General features: G+C 37.1%; 1 protein-coding gene across 2 annotated transcripts in view; it reads right to left on the bottom strand.

Moving 5' to 3' along the window:
* Positions 1-26,283, bottom strand: part of hcfc1b (host cell factor C1b) — a 151,264-nt gene that overhangs the window by 18,432 nt on the left and 106,549 nt on the right. For both annotated transcript variants that reach the window (XM_039775220.1, XM_039775221.1), the window contains 5 exons: positions 21,386-22,607; positions 20,131-20,303; positions 14,203-14,752; positions 4,010-4,345; positions 3,556-3,674 (listed from right to left, as the gene is read on the bottom strand). In XM_039775220.1, the coding sequence (XP_039631154.1) occupies positions 3,556-3,674; positions 4,010-4,345; positions 14,203-14,752; positions 20,131-20,303; positions 21,386-22,607 (2,400 nt within the window). The remainder of the gene's footprint in view (positions 1-3,555; positions 3,675-4,009; positions 4,346-14,202; positions 14,753-20,130; positions 20,304-21,385; positions 22,608-26,283) is intronic.

The raw sequence follows: 26,283 nt of genomic DNA, 5'->3' as shown, positions 1-26,283 counted from the left end.
CATTTGTTAAATGTGCCCAAGCAGAACCGCATATTCTAAATATAAATATACTGTATTTTTTATAACTCTCATTGATTTTGAAATAAGGCATTTAAATTTGCATATATGAGCATTATAGTGTTATCTGTGTAAAGCAGAATAAGTTGTCAAGAAAGAGTAGCAAATGAAACATTTCTAAACATTAGGAAAAAAGGCAAGTTGCTAAAACTGGCAATACAATTACATATTAAATGTTTAAATCATGAAATCTGGTTGTTTAATTTGATAAACAAATTGTTAATGAACATTTCCTATTTTGATTTTACTTTTGTATCCTTATCCTGTGGGTGTTCTAAAACTTTTTAATTTGAGCACCCATACATGAATATCAGTTCCATACTGAGACCCAAGGAGACTATTTTTATTATGGCAGCAGAGCTATAAATAGACAATTAAAAATGGCCATATAATAAAAAACAGCTATCATTTTTGTTCTGTAACCTGTTCTTTTCATTTTGACATGTGAAGCCTAATAGTTCCTTCCCCTCACAAACTCATCTGTCATTCCTTCCTATTTTCCCTTTCTTATCCATGTCTTTGCATGTTAGTCATCTCAGTCTGATTGTTTCACAGGTTGGGAGAGGAGTGGTGCTGTCATGGGGAATATTATTTATATTTTCATGCCATACAAATATAACTGTTATGCGTCAATGGTGTTGTTCACAGGCTGATTTCTAAAATTGCATGCTACCGCAGTAAATGACAGACTGTAAAATGACTGATTTTCAAATGCACAAGCCAATCACCGTCACACTCAATAGATTAACTTAAAAAGACAAACATGTTATCCCAAGTGGAGGAGTTCAAGTATCTCAGGGTCTTGTTCACGAGTGAGGGAAGAATGGACAGTGAGATTGACAGGCTGATGGGTGCGGCATCTGCAGTGATGCGGGCTCTGCATCAGTCTATCGTGGTAATTTACCACTCGATCTACGTTCCTACCCTCACCTATGGTCATGAGCTATGGGTAGTGACCGAAAGAACGAGATCGCGAATACAAGCGGCTGAAATGAGTTTCCTCCGCAGGGTGTCTGGGCTTTCCCTTAAAGATAGGGTGAGAAGCTCAGAGTAGAGCCGCTACTCCTCCGCATCGAGAGGAGTCAGATGAGGTGGCTCGGGCATCTGATCAGGATGCCTCCTGGACGCCTCCCTGGTGAGGTGTTCTGGGCACGTCCAACCTGGAGGAGGCCCCGGGGAAGACCCAGAACACGCTGGAGGGACTGTGTCTCCCGGCTGGCCTGGGAACGCCTTGGGATTCTCCCGTAAGAGCTGGAAGAAGTGGCCGGGGAGAGGGAAGTCTGGGCCTCTCTGCTTAAGCTGCTACCCCCACGACCCGACCCCGGATAAGCGGAAGAGGATGGAACATGTTATGTTGATCTTAAAAGACCACACAATGCAATACGCATTGCTTTCATAAGACTGATGTATGAGCAAAAACCTTTTCTAATTAAAAAAAAAAAAATTATGGCTATATAAAGTAGTCTTGGCCTTAAGTTTTCACTGATGCACAATTGTGCTGATGTACTGGAGAGTGAAAATTGGTAATATTTATAATTATTTGTAGATTGTTTTAATCGAATATGTTTGAGTCATACTTTATTTTAATTTTATAATAAAAAGTGTTTAACATGGTACTAAAGAAGCTGAATAAACCAGTCCTTACTAAGGGCGTAATGAGAACTCACCAGATCAGACAGATAAATTGACTTCTGTGGATAAGTTTGTGCTGGCTGAGAACAGACCTGGCATTTTCCATCTAGATGTAACATGAAAGGCAAGTTATAAAATCTAATCTAGCCCCTACATAAAGTGAAAACCTGAGTAATTGATGAACATGACTAGATTGGTCAAAGGGTAGGAGACCTCAACAAAGAGGAGAGTCATCCCTACATGTCCAAGTGGCTTGTCATTGACTACAGGGCTGCTATAAATTGAAGTGGATAAAAAAACAAAAGACATACTGTCTCTGCTGTTATCACTGCTATTCCTTTCATACAGGTAGTGTTTGTACTATTCCATCAAAACAGAAGCTATGCCATGTCTCTACCATTCCATCCAGCGGCCATGCTGGAGAACAGACCACACCGGACCAGAAAGCAAGACTAAGCCATCTGATAAAAATGCAATATGCTTAGACTAAAACTCCTACCAAAATGAAATGCTTATTATCCAGATTGTATTAGTATTTTGTCAAAATTGGGGCATTCTGGTAAGGAATATAAAAGTCTGAAAGGAAGAATATGGTCCACTTCACTCAGAGCTGATTAACATTTTATCAGAATTAGTGGCAGAGTTTCATAAAGATGTACACCACAGAGGCAGGCATTTAAATTAAAAAGACAATTTTTACTATCAATAAATGTTGATTTCAATAGATGTCATTCTTGGATGCTGAGCATTATAACTAGATGACATTTCATTTTTTCTGCTAGTATCGTCAGAACCTAGTCACACAAGGTCAATTTTTACCTCCCTCTGAGTGTGTGCTCAGGCAATTCTGTCAACATTATGAATTTGTATTACAAAAGATGTTATTCAAGTGTTTTGGGTAAAAGATTATGAACAGAGAAAATTAGCCTGGTGTTCTAAACAAGTTTTGAAAACTAACTTTTAGAAGAAAACATAAAAAAAGTTTATTAGCACACACTGCAAATATGAGTCAATATGTTCTGTTGGCAGTGAAACCAGGCAAGGTGTACTATAAAGCAGTTTATCAAGGTAGGCCAGATGAACAGTGCCTGCAAAAATGTTACCTGTCATATGGATTTAAATCTCAAACTGCTAAGGCACTTCCCTTATCCAGTCGGTGAGGAGCTAGGAGTTGAATTCTAATCTTACACAGTGTTTGTCATCGTTTTTTTTTTTTTTTAAAAAAAAACAAAAACATCAGATTTTCATTCAATTCAAATGAAAAGAACACTTTCTTATGAATGTTGTGTACTTTTTGCATGGAATGTTACATCAAAGTGAGCCTACTGCAAATAAAACAACAATATTAACCGCAACTTAAGTGTGCTTACCGTGTAATGAATGGCAGAGATTAAGAAAGAGGGCGCAGAAACTGTACCTTCAGAAAGTCTGAAACAACTACTGCAGTTAGTTTCTTACCTGACTGTTAATAACCAATATTGTGACTCAGTTAATGCAAACAAGTTTTGAAACAGCAGAACAACACTACTGCGTGTTCTCTTTGATGAATTCTCACCTCACTATGGGTTGAATACTAAATGGTAACAAATTATCCCAGGATTTAAGCAATTGATAAAGCTTGTTCAGTAATCAGGTAATATACAGTATATTTTACAAAAAAGTGAACGTGTGCCTCTGGGTTATTTGTAGCACAACATGCTACACACTGAACCCAGAGGGGCTCCTAATAGTATTAGCTTTGAATTGCTAATGGCCAGAAGACCATTTGCAATTAATAAATCATTTCTATCTAGAATTCATCATTAGCATTTATTTTACATGCATATTTCTAAAATTAATACATCATGAAGAGTAAGACTGACTCACCAAACCTGCAGATTCAATCCCATTAGCTACCTCAGCCAAGGCAGCTGCAGCCTGCATTTTTGCTGGACTGGCCACCACAATGGGTTGTGGAGGGGCAAACGTGCTGGAAGGAGCCAAACCTATTAGTTTTTAAAGTCAAGTGAGGCAAAAGGGAAAAGAAAATGCAATCAGAAGATAAACAAAGAAAATGATGCAGGTTTCTAAAAATTCACCCAAAATATAAACCTTTATTTTTGGTTTAATTCAGGTCTTTTGCAGTTTAACAACTCTTTAAATGCACTTTAAAGATTTAAGAAGGCTCCAAAAAAGTAAATATTTAATCCTTCATACACAACATTTGAACAGCTGTGTCTAATCTAAATAAGCTTGCTCTGTACATTAATAGTTCTTATTTCATATATCAAAAACCTTCAATCAATTACTTTTGATACATATTTTACGACTGGAAGCTTACTTTCAGTTGGGGTTGCTGGAAGTAATCCAGCCACAGCACTTGTCACAGCACTAGCCAGCTCACTGTGTCCATTGCTCTCACTTGATGGGTCATTAAGGCTATCCGCAGGTGCCAGAGCCTCAGTAGGCAAAGCTGCAGCTTGATGATGGTGTTGTTGTGTGTTTGCTTGCTGCTGTGCAACAGCTGCGGCTGCTGCAGCAGCAGCAGCCTGAGCCTCCTGAAGTTGATGTTGCTGTTGTACAAGTGCTGCCAACTCCTGCTGTGTCAACACAATAGGAATTGTTGTCTGCTGGCCTTCATGCCCCGTGTCTGATGTGTCCATTGCATCCCCTGCACCTGAGTGAAAAAACCACCACATATAACTTAAGTAAAAAAACAAATTTCTTTCCTTCCTTAAAAAATTCTCTGGTTTATAATTCATAATAAAAGCCTTAAGCATAAAATTAATTACAGTGTACAGAAAAAAATAGTAATTAAATTTTCCTTTCAGTTTTTTGCAGCATCTTTGTGATTTATACTCGTACAAGTGATTTATCTTAGTACATTACAGTCTCAAAGACATCACTGGATACTGTTTTGCATCTTTAAGAGAATAATCACTGTAATAAATGCATTTTTTTTTATTTAGTTTTATGTGCCCCGAAGAATAGGAACACATTGTATTAAAAAAAAAAAAAAAACTGTCTGCTCCATTTCCACTCCCACAAAAATTTAAAAGAAGCAATTTCCATTTATGTAAACAAGTTCACGAGTAAATTGTGCTAGACAGTGTTTTCAGAAAAAGTCTCGACAAGGTGAAAGAGATTTACAGGGAAATACTCAATTTATTACTTACTATGTATTGACTGCATATCACAAATTAATAAATTATTATGTTGCCCTGACAGAAAAGTTTAACCGTTTGTATGCCAACCTCAAGAAAATATGCCATTCACCACTATAATGTGGATTCCAACCTGATCAAAACTTACATTAATGTAAAATATTTTAAGACAGCACACAAAAAAATACTTATGTAGAAAAGAAATGTTTATCTGGTATAGTATATTTTGTATGCATATTTTTAATTTAAATTTTAATTCATTGCAATGACTTATAATTTAATGAACACCAGTGCCACTCCTCAGTCCCATTATAGCCAAACACATACAAGGGATCATACTTTCAGAACTCAGTTACCTACAATATTATAATATTCCAAGGCTGTTTCCCTTTTCAAATAAGCTATAAAATGTTGACTTTAAACCATAGCATTTGATAGAAAGCTGAACATTGATTCTTATTCCTACTGGTTTAGATGTCCTTAAATAAATAACTCTTTTTTTTAAACTTTCTTTTTGTTATTCTGTAGTTATTGTTAATGAAATACACTTTGAGCTACTTTTATACAAAAAAATTTTATATAATTAAGTTGCTGTTACTAGCTCAACATGTACAAGCAGACTACGACAAATGTTGTGTTCTGGTGGAAATGAGGCTTCAGAGGTGGTGTCTAAGTTGCTCAGACATCACATACAAAACAGACAGCACACAGTTTCTGTTAAAGTAAAATGTTAAAGAGTTAAAACTGCATAAATAGTTGAATTTGTTGTTTATAATATTTTCACATCTTTACAAAAAAATCAGGCTTTTGAATGCATTTAAACACTGCCTTTACATATAGTGCTATGCAGAAGTCCAAGTTCACTATAGTAAATTATTTACAAAGCTATTTAGTGAAGCAGTGTTTATGTGCTGAGGGACACTATATAATACTGGAATAAACCTTTCACACAAGCTGTAAACAGGCAACAATGTACTTCTCTCTAACTCTCCCTTCTGACGTTATGACATCTCTATGAAACTAGCTTCATCAACTTATAAGACTTTCTGTCAATGGCTGTCACTCATGCTTTATGGTCTTAACCAACCTGTGCAAAGTTATGGTACTTATAAAATTGAGCATTTTTTTACTCAGTTTTATTCCTCCTGTCACGTTTACGCTTCCCCCGATCTGACACTGCTAGTTTTCAAATAAAGACGTGGTATGAGTTTTTTATTCGGTTTTATTCTTGAATGAAAGCACACTTGTTTCGATGATCTGTTAGAGACTCAAATCAAAATTATGTTTGTATTATTTAATAGTAACAATAACAGCAGCCCACCACTCAAAGCACTAAATGCAGGAAGGACTTGGGATTGAACCAGCAAAGTCTTGATTGCGATGCAGCAATTCTTACCCCTGCACCAGCGAACTAGATGCTTGGCACACCACCCCATTTCCACTGTGAAAGACGCAAACACACACATGCGTGCAAAAGGTCTTTACTTTGTATCAATTGATATTTGGGTTTCAGTTTTCACACACTGACAGCAATATGTAAACTGAACAATTTCTTTTTCTTCAGTTTTATTCTTGAACTAGCAGAATACCTGCGCTTCGCAGCGGAGAAGTAGTGTGTTAAAGAAGTTATGAAAAAGAAAAGCAAACATTTTAAAAATAACGTAAGATGATTGTTAATGTAATTGTTTTGTCATTGATATGAGTGTTGTTGTCATATCTACCTATTTATATATATATATATATATATATATATATCTATCTAGAGCAAAATACCTCGATTGGCAGGAGAAGTAAAAGAAAAGGAAACATTTTAATAATAGCGTAACTTTATTGACAATGTAATTGTTTTGTCATTGTCATGAGTGTTGCTGGCATATATATATATATATATATATATATATATATACAGTTTATATACACACATACATATATACATATATATACACATACTGTATATATACACAACATATATACATACTGTATATACAACATATACATATCTACATATATACTGTATATACACATATATATACAAATCTACATATATATATATATATATATTAGGGGTGGGACTCGATTAAAAAAATTAATCCAATTAATTAGAGGCTGTGTAAGAATTAATCTTGATTAATCGTATGTAATCGCACACGTAAATTTGCCCCAAATCGCAATTTTTTTTTATTATTTAAAAGGGTTTTAGTGGGTGACAGAATCAAATAATAGACATGGACATGAATATTGTAAACTGAAGCTGTTTTAATTTCTGAAAAAAAGCTTTTAAACTGCATTTGAATTCAAAACAGAAACAAAAATATCATCCCTGGTTAAAATTGGGCAGACTTAAAAATAAAGTGGTAGTTTAAGTACATTTTCAGAATAGTATTGTCTTTAAATAATAATAACCAAAATTTCAACATAAAGTGCAGTTTTTCTTCTTAAAAAAATAAGTCAGAAACATAAAAGGTAATTTGACCAACTTAATCTTTAAACTCTGAGTAACATTAGCCAAAATTATTTTGTACATTAGGCTAAAACAGTGTGATCATTGAACATTTTGTAATTAGATGTAATTAGAATTACTAACGGTCACGGAAGTCCAATGATCCCCAGTAAGAGCCACAAAGTCCACTTTCTGTAATGCATCTAATTTTGCTTGCTTTTCAGTGTGCACAAAACCATGCTTTTATCAAGGCTTCGCTTTGGTAGTCGAAATGATCAGTCGTAGGAGCGCTTTATTCCGACTCTAACATTTTTGTAGCTGTGATGTGTGCATCAGTGTAATGGATGTACCAGAAAATCATGCATTGACAAAAGTTCCCGTTTGCTTGGAATTGAAAGTGTGATTAAATCGTTATTTTTAGCGTTATGGAGTACATGCATCGAAGCTTCTCAGCTGTGCTTGTGCTAAAAGGGAAACATTTTAAAATAGCGTAACATGATTCTGCGTTAACCTAATATTTTTCATACGTCCCAAACCAAGGAGATGCGAAGGTAAAATGAATCGGGTAGCGCGCGTACATACTCAGTGCATCCCCTCTCGGGAATCGAACCTCGAATGTCGGCGTTAGAGGCGAAGACTCTACAATTGCGCCACAGCGTGTGGCTTGTCTATGCTAGTATGTACTGTAGATCGGGGTATATATATACAAATTTATATATATACCCAGCGTATAGCAGTGGAGAAGTAGAAGTTATGAAAAAGAAAAGGGAACATTTTAAAAATAGTGTAACATGATTGTCAATATACAGTAATTGTTTTGTGAGTGTTATTGAATGTTGCTGTCATCAAGGATTTGATTATCATTATTTGTTTCAATCAGGGTCGTATTTATGCGATGTGTTGTGTTCAAGTTACATTCCGTGTTTGTCAATCGTTGTAAAGATAAGAGGTTTCATTCATCGATTAGTTTCTTACTGCATCAATAAACAGCTCGTCTTCCTCTTTATCTGAGATGTGACAAACTGCATGCTCGGGTTTTTTTTACACTGTCTTCCTTTAGCAGGACATTCACTTTTTCCACCGTGTGCTTTGTTTCCGCAGTAGCTGCACTTATGAATATGATTGTATGTATCAGCGCTTCATATTTTTTGCTGCCTTCTCAATTGTGTAATTCGGTTTTGTTCAGCACTCTTTGGAACTGTTGCTTTTTGTCTGTGCACTGCGTCAGTTCCGTGAGCCGCTTGGTGTTCTTGCATCGAAGGTTCCCAGCTGTGCTGGTGCCATCTCGTGTAATGTCAGCTAAGACCCGGCACTTAAAAGTTTCTCTCGCAGTTTCAATGAGTTTGTGCCAAACACCACCCTGACCATCTCATCTTCCTCTGCATAAGCACAGTCCTTCACCCGTGAATATTTACCGGCAGTGCTTGTATTGGATTGCCGCTGATGGACGGCCTTATATGGGCAGGCACTAAATTACAAACGCTAGTGGCAGCCTGTCTATGAACTTAATCTATACTAATAAAAGGCAAAGCCCTCACTCACTCACTCATCACTAATTCTCCAACTTCCCGTGTGGGTGGAAGGCTGAAATTTGGCAGGTTCATTCCTTACAGCTTCCTTACAAAAGTTGGGCAGGTTTTATATCGAAATTCTACGCGTAATGGTCATAACTGGAAGCAGTTTTTCTCCATTTACTGTAATGGAGATGAGCTTCAACGCCGTGGGGGCGGAGTTTTGTGTGACATCATCACGCCTCCCACGTAATCACGCAGTACATAGAAAACCAGGAAGACCTCAAAAAGCGCTGAAGAAAACATGCATTATATAATTGAGAAGGCAGCGAAACAATAAGAAGTGGCGAGTGACATATACAACCATATTCATGAGTTCTGCTACTGAAACAAAGCACGATGTAAACCTACACTTTAAATTAAGTTCATAGACAGGCTGCCGCTGGCGTTTGTAATTTAGTGCCTGCCCATATAAGGCCGTCCGTCAGCGGCAATCCAATAGCAAACTGCCACGGGTAAATATTCACGGGTGAAGGACTGTGCTTATGGAGAGGAAGATGAGATGGTCAGGGTGGTGTTTGACACAAACTCAGCGAAACTGCGAGAGAAAGTTTTAAGTGCCAGGACTAAGGTAACATTAAATACAGCCATGGACATAGCACGAGATGGCACCAGCACAGCTGGGAACCTTCGATGCATGTACACCGAGTGGCTCATGAACTGGCGCAGTGCACAGATAAAAGCAACAGTTCCAAAGAGCTGAACAAAACCGAATTACACAATTGAAAAGGCAGCAAAAAATATGAAGCGTCTGATACATACAAGCATATTCATAAATCCAACTACTGCGGAAACAAAGCACACGTTGGAAAAAGTCAATGTCCCGCTAAAGGAAGACAGTGTAAAAAAACCCGTGCATGCAGTGTGTCAGGTCTCAGATAAAGAAGAAGACGAGCTGTTTATTGATGCAGTAAGAAACGAATCGATGAATGAAACCTGTCATCTTTACAGCGATTGACAAACACGGAATGTAACTTGAACACAACACATCCTACAAATACGAACCTGATTGAAAGAAATAATGATAATCAAATCCTTGATGACAGCAACACTCAGTAACACTCACAAAACAAATACTGTATATTGACAGTCATGTTACGTTATTTTTAAAATGTTCCCTTTTCTTTTCTAGCTTTTTAACACACTACTTCTCGCTGCGATGCGATATATATATATATATATATATATATATATATATATATATATATATATATATATATATATCCCGATCTACATACTCGAATAATGGATACTTTATTAGCCATCAATGATTGTTTTGGTAAAGCCATACTCAGTGTATTCATTAGATGAGCGGTAAAAAGTAAGAGCGAGGGAGGATGACTTATTGAGGCATGCAGGCTGTAGTCGCGTCAACTCTATCTGAATTGAATTGCGATCACATTTGAAAAAATATATCTTTTCAAGTTCTATTTAGTCCATATGTGTCAAACTCAAGGGCGCGGGCCACATCCGCCCGGCGTAATTATATCCGGCCCGAGATCATTTTATATACTGTATTATTGTTATTAATGGCCCAGGTATATGAAGCGCTGGTAACACAATAAACTACAGATCCCATAATGCAGGCTTCAGCTGCCTTGCCGAACACTTACGCGTTAATCAAGTCTAGCTTATGATGCTGCAAGTTATTGCGAAGCTAGCTCACCACGATGCTGAAGAGAAAAGTTGATTCTGAAAATAGAGCCTTTAAAACCGATGGGAGGCTGAGTATATGTTTACTGAACCCGTGTGTCTCATTTGTGGAGCTAATGTGGCTGTAATTACAAATTTAATCTAAGGCGGCACTATGAGACAAAACATCAGGGTAACCTGAATGCAATGCAGAAGATACAGAAAGCAGAAGAATTAAATAAGAATCTGACACTTCAGCGGACGTTTTACCCGTGCACAATCACAAAGTGATTTCAAGTGAAGCTGCTTTTATGGGAGACACAAATGCACCAGTGCAATTTGCCCCACTTTCCCTGTTGCCAAGTAATGTTAAACCAAGTCGTCACTACGGTGTTCCCAAATCGCACTTTGCTGATAAACTGGCGCACTGAGTTTGCACGCTTTGGTGACTTTGAAGAACAAAAAGTCCGTCTACATGCGGCTCGAACCTTGTGCATGTTTGGTAGCACATATCTGTGTGAGAAGCTCTTCTCAGTGATAAAGACTAACAAAACAGCACACAGGAATCGCCTCACTGATGAGCACCTGCAATCCATCCTGAGAATCTCCACAACACAGAACCTCACACCAAACAGAAACGAACTTGTTGCCAAAAAAAGATGCCAGGCGTCCAGCTCTAAAATGACATATGAGCAAAGACAACTGAATGATTTGATTTGTTATTGCTGAAAGGAACACATTTTATTTATATTTCTAGGTTTTGTTATGCAGCATGTTCATATTTGAATTTGTATAATTTTGACAGGATATATTTTTATGGAGAGCAAAATCTTTTGGGATATTTAAAATCTAAGTTTATTTTTATATAAAATTACATAAGAGTAAAGAAATTTGAATGTTTGTTCTTTTGACGTTTACTTTATTTCTAACTTGTATAATTTAGACAGGATATATTTTTATGGAGAGCAAAATATTATAAGTTGTTTAAGGTTTGAGTTGATTTATTCACGAATAATATTCCTGTCTGTTTTACCATTCCTACCAAAGATATTTCTGTCGACTAAATAAAAATTCCTTCTATTTAAAATTTAAATAGAACTTGAACAAATCGATAGTTCATAATATCCACAGACTTGCGTAAGAGCGGGAGTTATCCGTTTTAACAAGCAGCGTATTGCACTGATACTGAAATAGCTGTGTGTGTATATATGTAGATATGTATGTATATGTATATATATGTTTATATATGTGTGTGTGTATGTGTGTGTGTATATATATATATATATATATATATGTATTTGTGTGTATATATATATATATATATATATATATATATATATATATATATATATATATATATATATATATAATATATATATATATATATATATATATATATATATATATATGACAGCAACACTCATCACCCACAACAGTGACAAAACAATTACATTGACAATCATGTTACGTTATTTTCAAAATGTTTCCTTTTCTTTTTCATTGCTTCTTTAACACACTACTTCTCCGCTGCAAAGCGCGGGTATTTTGCTAGTTTAATATAAACTTACGGTTCACGCTGTGCTTTGTTTCCGCAGTAGCTGTACTTATGAATATGCTTGTATGCATCATTTGCTTCATAATGTTTTTCTGCCTTCTAAATTGTGAAATGGCGTTTTGTGCTCATTGCTGTTTGGAGTTCTTACTTGTTCTCTACGTACTTACGTAGGAGGCGTGATGATGTCACACGAAATTCCGCCCCCCCACGGCCATCTCCAATTCAACTCCATTACATTATATGGAGAAAAATAGCTTCCAGTTACGACCCTTACGCGTAGAATTTCGAAATGAAACCTGCCCAACTTTTGTAAGTAAGCTGTAAGGAATAAGCCTGCCAAATTTCAGCCTTCTACCTACACGGGAAGTTGGACAATTAGTAGTGAGTGAGTGAGTGAGTGAGTGAGGGCTTTGCCTTTTATTAGTATAGATGAAAGCACACTTGTTATACCTTTTGTATCAGTGTTTATTTGATATCTAGACATCACATATTATAGACTTCATGTCAATATTTTGTCATTATTACTATAACATACAAAAGGAAAATTCTGTTTTAATTATGAATTCATGTCATCCTACGTTTACACAGATCACTGCACACACGAAACACATGGGAAATGTATGTATTTCAAATAAAGATGGATTACTTTTCTATACAATTCCAAACAGTGCACTCCCAAGATAAACAGACTTCAGCTGTGAGAATTTTGTGTCTTACTTCAGCTGTCTCAGTGAGGGATGGGATAGCAGTCTACATGCCAGCGGCTGATAGATGCATTAACAAAACAAAGACAATATTGGTGAGCAAAACACGTAGTGACGAGGAGCTGTAAGTAAAATTAAGGTGACACGACATTATGAATATTTTCACAGGCTTCAGGAATTCTAGTGTTAATACACTACAATAACTTATGCTTGTTGCTTTTCAGTAAAAATAGTTTGTTACCTGAAACTCAAACCCTACAAGATTTTTACAGAATTCTTCATATGGCCAAAATGTGTCCTGCCAGAGGCTGAGCAAGCACCTCACTGGATTTCTTTTTGTCTCTTAAGGAAATTACCTTTAAGTACTAATCCTCAGATGCAAACAACATTTCAGGACTTGACCATTGACTTCTCTCTCATCAATTTTCTAAGCTTTTTCCAAATTCTTTTAATGACAGCTTGAATGGTACATTTTGAAACATAAGGTATCATCGAATATTGCTTGACAAATATAGCCTTGATTTTACGGTCTGTCAAAGTTTGTTAGTTAGGCACTTCCATATCTCTCCTTGAAGTACACCAGTATTGCAGTTACCATTAAAGATACCCATCTATTTGTTCAAGTGCACACCCAACACATCTGGTTCTCCTAATCAATCCTAAACATACTGAATTGGGTGTGCTTTTAGTGGAACATACATACAAGAAATGGCAAGGATCTGGTTGTTTTAACAGTCTCACAAGGTATCAATATTTCTTCCTACTTTGTCCTCTAGCGATGTTTCTTTGTATTCATTTCATAATTAAATAGACACTGTTCAGATAGCTATCTTTAAAAATAATTTTCTTAGGTGGCCTAAGACATTTACTTAGTAATATATGCACCAATTATAAGATTTATTACTCACTAATAATTAAAACTGTCAGATTTTGAACACAGATTGACTGTGAATATGCTGCTTCACAAAAATGTGTTCTAAAAAAAAGCTTTTATACAAGATTGAAGTAATGTGTTATCACAATTCCACTCTATCAGAAATACAACCTTCAACATAAAACTGTCTCCTTTCAATTCAAGTATTGCTAATTGCCAATAAAAAAATCTGTGCATAAACCTGCATATTTCTACCTATTAAGGAACTCTACCCATATGGTAGACTGTCAACTCTGATAACTTTGAACAGAAAGCATTTTAATTTTTTAGATCACTATTAAAGTAGAGGTGTTTACTATTTAGGACATTTTGTGGTTTTAAATAAAAAAAAAAAAAACAAAATTGTGCCAAAAAACTGAAAAAAATGCACTCTTAGCAGTTATTGGTATGCTGACTAATGCAAATAGTTTTTATACAACTTTAAAACAAGGAACAATTCAATTTTCAGATTTTTATTTAACTTATCCTAACTGCAACTTCAATAAATTAGTAATCCATCTAGTTAATATTATAGGTAGGGGAAAAATTACTTACTCATTACAGCCTGTTGTGCAGCTTGTAGTACTGCCTGTATTGCCAATGCTTGTGCTTCTTCTGTAGCTGCAGCCTGAGCAGCAGCTTCTGCAGCAGCTGTGACTGCTAGTTCTTCAGGGGTAAGTCCAGTCACCATTAACGTAGAAGGCTGGGTTTCAGCCATTAATTCCTGCGGTAAAGAGAGTGGTTCTACATCAGTTGTTGCCTGATTTGCCTCTCCTTGGTCTTCAGGTTCTTCCTGAACACCCTGTGTTTCCATGGCTGCCTGAAGATCAACATCCTGTGCATGAAGGGTAGTATCAGTAGTCTCTCCAACAGAAGCAGCATCTAGGAGTTGAGACTGAGAATGAGCCTCAGACTCAGATGGCTCTGTCTGCATAGCTTCAGAAGCATCAAGAAGATCGTCTGAAGTAAGATTAGCCCCAGAATGATCCTGATCTTGTTCAGAATCAAGAGATGGCTGGGCTTCTTCAGTAGGAATGGGTTCTGTGACTTCCTCTGGAATTTCACTCTCCAAAATTGAACTTCCTTCTGAGATGGAGGAAATAATCTTATGTTCAAAGGGAAGGAGAAAAAAAAAATTACAAAACGTAATGCTTCAGAATTAAAAAAAAAAAAAAAAAAAAGTACACACTCAGTATTAACACAGAACTTTATTTCTCTCATACGCCCAGATTATTCCTAATCAGAAACTGTATCAAGACAATAAAAAACCTGTATATTACAGTTACAGCAATAAATACCATTCAATTTAATACATTTCTAAAGCAGGAAAACACAAATTTGCATACGCAGTAATGCAAGTGATGTACCATAAGGTACATTCCATACAAAATTAATACTTTCATAAATTTATGTTGTCATTATTTAAATTACTGAAATATATTGCTTAAGAATCAAGGTTATTTCTGATTGGTATGATCCTGTTTAAAATAATTTACTCCTTCTACTGTTTACACACACCTTGTGCTCAAACCCATCTATAAATGATCAAATCTATTTAATCTAGTACAAAATTCTAGGGGCTCAGTCTACTACAAGCACCAACAGGCGTAAGACACCAGGCAACTTCGACCAGAATACCAGACCATTGCAAAACACACCCAAAGCACACACATGTACTCACTCATATAGAGTTAGGCTCACTAATAATTACACCCTTAGGATGTGTGGGGGAACCCTTAAGACCTGGAGCAAGCTAACTTAGTGCCGAGACCATGGATTTAAATCCATGGCACTGAAGCTGTAAAGGTGCAGTGAGAACCAGCATATACTCAATGGCAATATGTCACAACCAACCAATTCATAGCATAGATTTGCAGAGGTCATGCACAAAACTGTATACTTGGTGGGCTTTTCAGTAGAGATTGTAAACTGTTCATTTATCATACTATTGACACTATAGCTGCCAAGATTCCTGTTTTGACCTGTAATTGTTTCTGGGATGCTGTCTACAAAATAGGGCCAGAGATTTATGGTTCCAATCATAAATCTTAAACAGTATCTTCAGGAAAATATGGACATTTTGTAGGTTATATTAGAATCACTTCACCTGATGTCAGGCAAAGGAAAATTTAACTAACTGATTAGGAACATGACTACTGAAATCAGAACAGCTGTCACACTTGTTACAAATAGATTACAGAAACGAACTCCAGGAAGAGGTTTTTTTTTGGGGTTTTTTTTGTAATTTAAAATGACCCACTGTTTTTTTTTGTTTACTTAAGTATCGTTAGCTAAAAAACGTTGCTTAAGTTGAAAAATGGTCCAACATGATTCATCTTGATTTCAGACTTAACATCAAGATATACAGTGCATCCGGAAAGTATTCACAGCGTATAACTTTTTTTCACATTTTGCTATGTTACAGCCTTATTCCAAAATGGATTAAATTCATTTTTTCCCTCAGAATTCTACGCACAACACCCCATAATGACAACGTGAAAAAAGTTTACTTGAGGTTTTTGCAAATTTATTACAATTTAAAAAATTGAGAAAGCACATGTACATAAGTATTCACAGCCTTTGCCATGAAGCTCAAAATTGAGCTCAGGTGCATCCTGTTTCCCCCGATCATCCTTGAGATGTTTCTGCAGCCTAATTGGAGTCCACCTGTGGTAAATTCAGTTGATTGGACAGGATTTGGAAAGGCACACACCTGTCTATATAAAGTTCCACAGTTGACAGTTCATGTCAAAGCACAAACCAAGCATGAAGTGAAAGGAATTGTCTGTAGACCTCCAAGACAGGATTGTCTTGAGGCACAAATCTGGGGAAGGTTACAGAAAAATTTCTGCTGCTTTGAAGGTCCCAATGAGCACAGTGGCCTCCATCATCCGTAAGTGGAAGAAGATCAAAACCACGAGACTCTTCCTAGATCTGGCCTGCCATCTAAACTGAGGGATCGGAGGAGAAGGGCCTTAGTCAGGGAGGTGAACAAGAACCCGATGGTCACTATGTCAAAAACCTCAAGTAAACTTTTTTCACGTTGTCATTATGGGGTGTGTAGAATTCTGAGGAAAAAAATGAATTTAATCAATTTTGGAATTAGGCTGTAACATAAAAAAATGTGGAAAAAGTGATGCACTGTGAATACTTTCTGGATGCACTGTATATGCACAGATATACATGCATAAATATCCTGAACATTTACTTTCACAAAACCTTACATATTCAGGAAATTCCCATGGAAGTTTGCTAATGTTACTATCTTATATAGAAATGTTTCTAATGTTAGTAACAATATGCCATGAGAATATTAATGCATGCAACTATTAAAACACTGCAAAACATAAATCAGAAATGAGTATATAAAAAATAGTCAACATAGGCTTATACAGGGAGACCTACTTTCACTAATTTGCTACAAACATATGAAGTCAACATGGTGCAAATAACATTATCTTGATTTTCAAAAGAGTCTTCATAATTTAACTCATTAAATGCTTGTAAGCAAACTGAAATAAGTGGGAGTTTAAGTGGATATCTGGCACAAAAACGTAAAGCAAAGGATTTTAATCACATGCTTGTTTTTTGTGTGCTACATGAAACTAGGTGAAATGTCAGCACCAATGTAGTGAGTAGTTCATCACAGATGTACCTGGCCACAGTGTTTAAGGCAGATGTGGAATATAAAGTTCAATGTAATCACCTATCAAGTTTTACTGATAGGAAACATATAAATACATCTTAAATTATTTCAAGAGGGAGTATGGCACTTGATCCTACAACTTAAGAAAGTGGTCACAGTAGAAGCAGGTTCTCTCCCTCTTTTACTCCATTTATGTCTATTCATTTATTATTTTATCTATTCATTTGTCTTTACTAGCTTAAAGTTTTACACTGCTGGCATAGCTTTTTTTCTCAAGGGAGGGGATTGATTTGCTTCGAACCTGTTCCTGTTTTTTTTTTCTTTTTGTAAAACTCAAGTTGTGTATGGAGTGTTATTTGATACTAAAAAATTCAATAAAATTAAAATATAAAGAAAGTAGTCACAGTATTGTCTATTGTATTCTTCGTCTCATGTTCAAGAAACATGAATAACATTGCCACTCTCCACCATTGGGGGTATGTATGTATGTTTTCAAAATTGGAAAAACGAAAAAAAAAAAAGGAAGTCCCATAAACCTGTGAATAGCTAAAGCCTACTGATTTGGATAGGGTTTAAAAGTATGAAGGGAAACAAAAAACTGGATACCTACTTCTTTAAGGGACACACAGGGAAGATGAGTAAGAGTAAATTTCATGTAGATCTTACATCATGCAAAAAAGTTTAGAACAAGGAAAACCTTATAAAACATTATATTAGAAATGTAGCACTATAAATACCTGGAAATCCCAAGCAAATATTTTGCAGTTTATCCTGCAATCTCCACCTACAGTCATATGAAAAAGTTTGGGAACCTCTCAGCCTGCATAATAATTTACTTTCAACAAAAAAGATAACAGTGGTATGTATATGGATCATCTGAGTACTGGGGTGTTTTCCAAACAAAGATTTTTAGTGAAGCAGTATTTAGTTGCTATGAAAGTAAATCAAATGTGAAAAACTGGCTTTGAAAAAATTTGGGTATCCTTGTAATTTTGCTGATTTGAGGGCATGTAACTGCTTAATACTGATTACTTGCAACACCAAATTGGTTGGATTAGCTCGTTAAGCCTTGAACGTCACAGACAGGCGTTTTCATTCATGAGAAAAGGTATTTAAGGGGGTCAGTTGCAAGTTGTGCTTCCCTTTGTCTCTCCTCTGAAGAGTGACAGCATGGGATCCTCAAAGCAACTCTTAAAAGATCTGAAAACAAAGATTGTTCAGTATCATGTTATGGGGAAGGCTACAAAAAGCTCCCTCAGAGGTTTAAACTGTCAATTTCAACTGTAAGGAATGTAATAAGGAAATGGCAGGCCAAGAAAAATACAGGAGCAGTATATGGGCAGGATTGTAAGAATGGTTACAGACAACCCACAGATCACCTCCAAAGACCTGCAAGAACATCTTGCTGCAGATGGTCTATCTGTACATCGTGATACAATTCAGTGCAATTTGCATAAAGAACATCTGTATGGCAGGGTGATGAGAAAGAAGCCCTTTCTGAACTCGCGCCGCAAATAGAGTTGCTTGTTGTATGCAAATGCTCATTTAGACCAGCCAGATTCATTTTGGAACAGAGTGCTTTGGACTGATGAGACAAAAATGGAGTTATTTGGTCATAACAAAAAGTGCTTTGCATGGCGGATGAAAAACACCGCATTCCAAGAAAAACACCTGCTACCTACTGTTAAATTTGGTGGAGGTTCCATCATGATGTGGGGCTGTGTGGCTAGTTCAGGAACTGGGACCCTTGTTAAAGTCGAGAGGGTTGGATGAATTCAACCCAATATCACGAAATTCTTCAAGATAATGTTCAAGTAACAAAGTTGAAGTTACACAGGGGGTGAATATTCCAATAAGACAATGCTCCAAAACACAGTTTGAAATCTACAAAGGCATTCATGCAGAGGGAGAAGTACAATGATCTATCTGGAAGGGCCATCATAGTACCCTGACTTGCATATCATTGAAAATCTATGGGATGATTTGAAGCAGGCAGTCCATGTTTGGCAGCCATCAAATTTAACTGAACTGGAGAGATTTTGTATGGAAGAATGGGCAAAAATACCTCCATCCAGAATCCAGACATTCATCAAAGGCTATAGGAGGTGTCTATAGAGGCTATTATATTTGCAAAAGGAGGCTCAACTAAGTATTGATGTAATATGTAATGTTAAGGTGCCCAAATTTATGCACCGGTCTTATTTTGTTATGATGCATATTGCATATTTTCTGTTAATCCAATAAACTTAATGTCTACTTTGAAAGCTCAGCCAATGATAAAACAAAAATCCATATGACTGTATACTTACACCCAATTATGAAAGGGGTCTCCAGTTGACATTTTGCAAAACAAAAAAAAAACATACCAATAACAGAATGGATAGCAGGCACATATAACAAAGTAACTGCCTTGCAGTAAGTGTAGAGTGAACTATGTTTTAATTTGGTAGAGCCTATGCTGACCTATTTATTTTACTTAAAATCTGAAGCTGGTCGTCAACTAACTTAAACCCTTCCCTTACTCTGCACTGTAGCACATGACAGGCAAATACTCAGATGGGCCTTTACCTCTACACAGTAACAGATTTAGACAAGCATAGATTAAGAGGACTAAGCAATTAAGTTGTGTATTTAAAACATTAACATTACTGCCTATAGTACTTATTTTAAAAATTAAAAGGCAGCTACTGAATAAACAATCTTTGCTCATTCATTGTATGTTATATATTTGCTATTGTAAATTGTAGCAAATATGTACCAGGATAGCATATGTGAAGTCTTGAATTCTGGATGGATGGAGACAGACTATTTCAAATAAGACTGAAATATTAACTTACGGGCACTGCAGGACCTGGTGTGGGTGTTGACTGGGTCAAAATTGTCACTGCTCGGTTCTGTGTAGAACTTAGAGTTGCCGGAGGAGAGGACGTAACAGGAGTCTGAGGAGATGGAGGAGTAGCCGAAGCTGTTGTTACGGCTTCTTCCTGGACTGTGTCACCACTCTGCTGGGCTGAAGGAAATAAAGAAATTTTTGAAATCAAAATTACTTAAGATTAATATACTCAATACAACCTACAGACCTATAACCTTAACCCCAACAGGTCTACCTAAACAGGCATTTTCCATTCCAATTCTCCATTGGAAGTGCCATAGAAGAGCCACAATTAATTTTTTTTTTTTTTTGTGTCAACAGCAGGGCTTATAAATATTTGGAAGTTATGTGGTTAGTACTGCTGCTTCACAGATCCAACATCCTGGGTTCAAATCCTAAGTGAAGAAGTTGTTTGGTTTGCACATTTGCCCATGTTTATTAGGTACAGGTCATTTTCCACCCAAATCACCATGGATGTGTTGCAGGTTAACTGGTGACTCTTTCAAATGAGCATACACTCAAATACATGTACATTCATTTCCTGTGTTGGACTGGCACCCTATATAGGGTTTTTCCCCATCCTGTGCCAGTATCTGCTGGGATAGGCTCCAGTCCAGTACAACACTGAGTTAGTTCAGTAGGTTTAAGAAGGAATATACTGTACTGTATGTGCAGTAAATATGAATTAAATTAAACATGAAGTACCATTTAATTCTTGAAGCTCTTAAGCAAATAATTAGTGCTATTTCATAATAAACATCAGTCTTAGACCTGACAGTGTATGTTATATTAAAGCAAACATATTGTATTAACTTACAGTTATTGGGGTCTAAGAAATTTAAAGAAGACACTTCAAACATAATTTAAAAAAATGACAGTGAAAATTAAGGGGAAGTGCGTTTAAAACTAAATCTAGGAAGCACTTCTTTACACAAAGAGTTGCTGGACTCTGGAATAAACCTATCAAGATATGTAAAACAGAAACCTTGACAACCTTCAAGAAAAAAATCTGGATGAGATATTGGGGTAGCTTAGCTATTAGCTAAACATACTGGCTTGATGGACTGAACCGTCTTGCCTCATTTGTCAAATTTCATATATTGTAAAATCAAACAACATTTATAGCATCCTAGTAGTAATCAATGTTAAGATACTGATGTAAATGACCAAACTATTGCCAATATTCAGAATTTGTTAATTTTCTTTTGAGTAATCCTCACCTTCATTAGTGCCCATGCTTGAGGTGGCAGTTGTAGCCGTGTTTGTAGTTCCTGTTTCATGCGTTTCACATGGAGGATTCGAGCACACTCGCTGCACAGTTTCTGTCTGTGTTGACCCCATACTGGATGAAGCAGTCGTTGAGGTGTTTGTGGTACCAGTTTCATGTGTTTCACAAGGAGGATTTGAGCAAACCCTTTGGATTAAATCAGCCTCGTTGGAACCCATACTGGAAGAGACTGTTGTGGAAGTGCTGGTGGTGCCAGTTTCATGTGTTTCACATGGTGGGTTGGAGCAACCATTTTGCACCGTATCTGTAGAGCTAGACACTGAAGAAATTGGACAAGCTGTCCCAACCATAGATGTTTTGTGGGTTGGCTGGTTAGACTGTGCACTTGGCACTGTGCCAGTTATATCCGAGCCCATGTTGGATCTAGCTATGGTTGATGTATTTGTGGTGCCTGTTCGTAAATTCTCCCTCTGCAAACTGGAGGTCTGCAAGACAACACTGGAGCCTGAAGGAGCTTCATCTGAGCTGACGGAAACCGATGGGCATGAAACAGCAGAACCACCAGTACTCTGAACCAGTTCAACCTGGTCAGATCCCATATTAGATGAAGCTGTAGTAGATGTTGAGGTTGTGCCAGTCTCCTGGGTTTCAGATGGAGGACTTGAACAAACATTTTGCAAAGCTCCCTGGTTGGAACTCATGTTTGACGAGGACGTTGTGAATGTGTTAGTAGTACCTGTTTCATGGGTCTCACAAGGTGGATTTGAACACACCTGCTGGACAGATCCCATATTGCATACAGCTGTTGTAGGTGTGCTAGTGGTACCAGTTTCATGAGTTTCACATGGTGGATTTGAACAAACTCTAGGGACTGAAGACATATTGGACATGGCAGTTGTGGAAGTGTTAGTGGTACCAGTCTCATGGGTCTCACATGGAGGATTAGAGCACAATCTCTGGACTGAACCCATGCTGGACATGGCTGTTGTGGATGTGTTGGTAGTTCCAGTCTCATGCGTCTCACATGGTGGATTGGAGCAAACCAATGTGACTGTGCCTGGCTGATCACCAGAACCAGACTCTGCAATTGTGACAGTTGTGGGTTGCTCAGATGTTGGAGAAGCCAGGATGGACACAGGTAGGTCTTGGACAGGTTGTGCCTCTACACCACTGGGAGTAGTTATTAAGGTAACTTGAGTGGGCTGGTTAACAGGCTATAAACGGGAGAGGAAGAAAACATGCACTAGGTTAACATCTGCAACAAAAAAATTTGTGACCTTACCAAAAGTAACTTTTATAATATTGTCCTTTAATTTAATAATGCATGTTCAAAAACACATACTCTAAGGGTGAATTACAGTGACATTTTATACCATATAAAGAGCGAAGTGTTTCGAGTCACAGCATCATATTTGTAAAGAAACAGATTTCATTTATCAAGAAAATAATAAGAAAATACTAATAACAATAAAAAGTATAGGTCTGAGTACAGTAGCCTTGCACTTTCCAAGTTCATTTAAGCAAGGAACAAAACACATCTCTTCCTTTCTCATGGCAAAAAACAAACATGCTCTACAGCACCCAGACATGCAAGAACCTCTGATTTCTAATAAGTTAAACTGTCACTGCAATCTGTGCATGTTTTTTCGATATTAATACGACAAAATGTAAAAATTGGCAGAGAAGATTATTGTATTAACTACAATGTTTGATGGCAAAAGGAGTATTCTGCAACCAAACATACACTTATGGTATTAGCACGTGATACAGTAGGTATAGAAAAGAATCACCCCCTTCGAAATATTCCAATTTTTTTTGCTTTACACCCTACACACACAAAAAATATTTCTTCCCAGCTTTACTTACTCAATGCAACCTATAACATCTAAGTGAAAGATATCACAGCTACAGTTCAGAAAAATTATTTTAAAAAATCAGCATGTTGCGCTGACGGGGGGGGGGTATGGGGTTTTTTGGGTGACGGAAGGGGTGTGCGAGTGAAGTTCAGATCACGCAGCACGGCAGCAGCAGATCGAGCACAGCGGAGGTATATATATTTAAAAAAAAAACCACTTTGTTTCCCATTGTATCACCATTTAAGAGGGGTTTTGGAGGAGTGGCCATGTCTCCTTGGCGTGCGTTCAGCCCCCTGTTCACGATGACGTGTAGTGCTAGCGTAGGGGGTGTTTGGCAAGCGAAGCGAGCAGGGGATGAAGCCCCCTAGTCTATCTTATATGTGGAATGTAATGAAAAGCTTTTCCCTAACTTCAGCGGGACCTAAAGGATACTTTTCTCAACTTTACAGAGAGGCAAAATTCAGCTGCTCTGCACACACAGAATTAAAGCAACAGGAAAAAAACAAGTTAGTGATAGTACAACTGTTCAAAAACATTACATAGTATAATATTGCATCTTAATTCAAAGTCTAGTCCACTTGGTATATATTTTCTTCCTCTTAATGTAACAATAAAATGCAAGTGATTGGAGCCTTACTCACTCCTCCCTTAGAAAGGACAATGCTGATTTAAGTTTGGACAGCCACTGATTAGAAATAAAAAAAAATAAATAAATAAATCTAAGTGTGCATTTTACACTGAAAATTACTATTCCACAATTTGCATGTTAGTGCAAAATTTATTATATGCTTTCATCAGTTGTAAATTCTCTCCTGTACCAACAGCTTTATTTCTTATGTCCACTGTTCATCATAACTACACATGTATCACGAAATAAACTCATACTTTACACCACAATAAGGTAAAAAATGTAAACAAAGAACAGGGTTTTAAAATGATTATAAAAGCTCAACAATTGTATCATTTTAAATTTTGACTGTGGCACCCATCATGTATAGGCTGACTTTGGCTATGAAACACAATAAAATGCATATATTTAAATGATGTTTTACTCCAACTTCAATTGTAAATATTATCTATATTACTAAACAAAGGTTGTATATATGCATGGATGCCAGAAGCAAGCCGTGCACAATGCAACTGTCACCCGAATGCAAACGTGCACAATACAACTGCAGCCCAAAAGCAAATATGCACACCACCACATATACAACCTTCATTTAGTAATGTAGATCTCCAAGCCTGGATCCGCTGCCATGGTCACTTCAGCACGCGAATCCACCGCCGTCACCATCAGGGAACTAGGTGGCACCGAAAGCACACGTGCACAGTGCCTCAGCACCCCAAGGTCAAACCTAGTGGCTTCCCAGAGTCAGTAGGTGGCGCCCTAACAACACAACACAACCTGTAAAGTAAACTTGAGGTAAAACGTGCACGCCAACAAGTTGCCATGGTGACATATTTAAACTTAACTACTGACAGTGCCAGCAGTCAGTGTTCTCCAGTCCACAGTGCCAGCAGTCAGTGTGCTCTAATCCACTGTGCCAGCAATCAGTGTGGCTTACTTGAATCACATTAGGGTAATTCAGTGTTAAAAGTAAGTTCAATTATGATCCCTAATAGCAAACGACTTCTAGCTAACGACACAGCCACAGAAAAACAAAAACATGACTGCATGCATAAAAACAATGAATGAAGGTGCCTACAACACACTTCTGAAACACCAGAAGCAAAGGAGTTATGGCTCCAAAAAGAAAGAGCTCAGGTATCGGACAGGCGTGCAAATGAGACAACAGAACAACGAGAGAAGCATTTGAAAGGCTTGCGCAATTGTTCATCACAAAGAATATTAGAGGAAACTCCAATGACAAACCATGGACAAAGTAGGGATTTACCTATCTGAGCCTGTATTTGGACATGGACAACTTTATGTTGCCTTTTCAAGAGTCTGGCGTTCATGTGACATTAAAGTGAAGCTTTTAACTACTCCATACCAGACAGAGTTGATTCAAGGACAGGAAATCATCTTTACCAAAAATGTTGTTTATAAGGAAATTTTTGATTAACTATTTTGAGATTACCATTTTATGAATTTTTTTGTTTCCAATTTACTTCATATAAACCTTTGTACTCCAATATTTTTTTACTTATGAGTGCAGCAACTCAAAGACATTTTGGACTTAAATGATATAACAATTAAATTTCAATTTTAGTTTTAATAAATTGGTTAATTTTAGTACAAATATATTAATTAAATGAAAACTTTCCCAGGACGCTCCCAACCTCCATGATTTTTCATCCCTCCAAAGATCGGAGGGAAAAGAAAGTGATTGCCATTCTTGTATTTGCTGTTTACTGGTATATTTATATTAAGAGACGGTCAGCAGCAAAACCCGGCAGGAATGCCCCTGAGATGGAAGGCTGGGGGAAGGCAGCTACTTGTGGACATTGTCTCCCCCAACATGCTAGATAGCAGCTCCCCTGGAGTGTAGCAGTGCCCTGGATTCCCACAGATCATCCTTGGACTTGGAATTCGGCTTCTCAGCCCTGTTGGGTGCCGTCAGGGGTTGCTGTGAAAGGACCTGGGGAGTCATGCTTTCCTTATAGCCCAGAAGTACTAGGGATTCACGAGGACGGAAGCCCCAAAGAACATCTGGGCTGATTAAAGGACTGGCAAGTCACATGGACAGAAGAGCAGAACCACTTCCGGGTCAAGGACTATTTAAATGACTGCTGAAGACCCAGCAAGCGAGCCAGAGTCGGGTGGATGGTGGACAAAGCTTGCTGGGAGGTGTGAAGGAGAGAAGAATTTTGTATTGGTTTATTTGAGTGTCTATTGGTGGCTGTGCTGCTTGAAGGTCACTGTTTAAGAAGAAATCTTTAATAAATATCTTTTTAGTGCTTTTACCTTGGGTCCTGAGTGTCTGTCTATTGAGCATAAAGGGGCAACAGCGACCCCTAGCATCTTACTATAATATATATATATATATATATATATATATATATATATATATATATATATATATACTAGCTG

This window comes from Polypterus senegalus, chromosome 13 (genome assembly GCF_016835505.1).
Source record: "Polypterus senegalus isolate Bchr_013 chromosome 13, ASM1683550v1, whole genome shotgun sequence".
NCBI classification, from domain to species: Eukaryota; Metazoa; Chordata; class Cladistia; order Polypteriformes; family Polypteridae; genus Polypterus; species Polypterus senegalus.
This window is presented reverse-complemented; position numbering and strand designations above follow the sequence as displayed.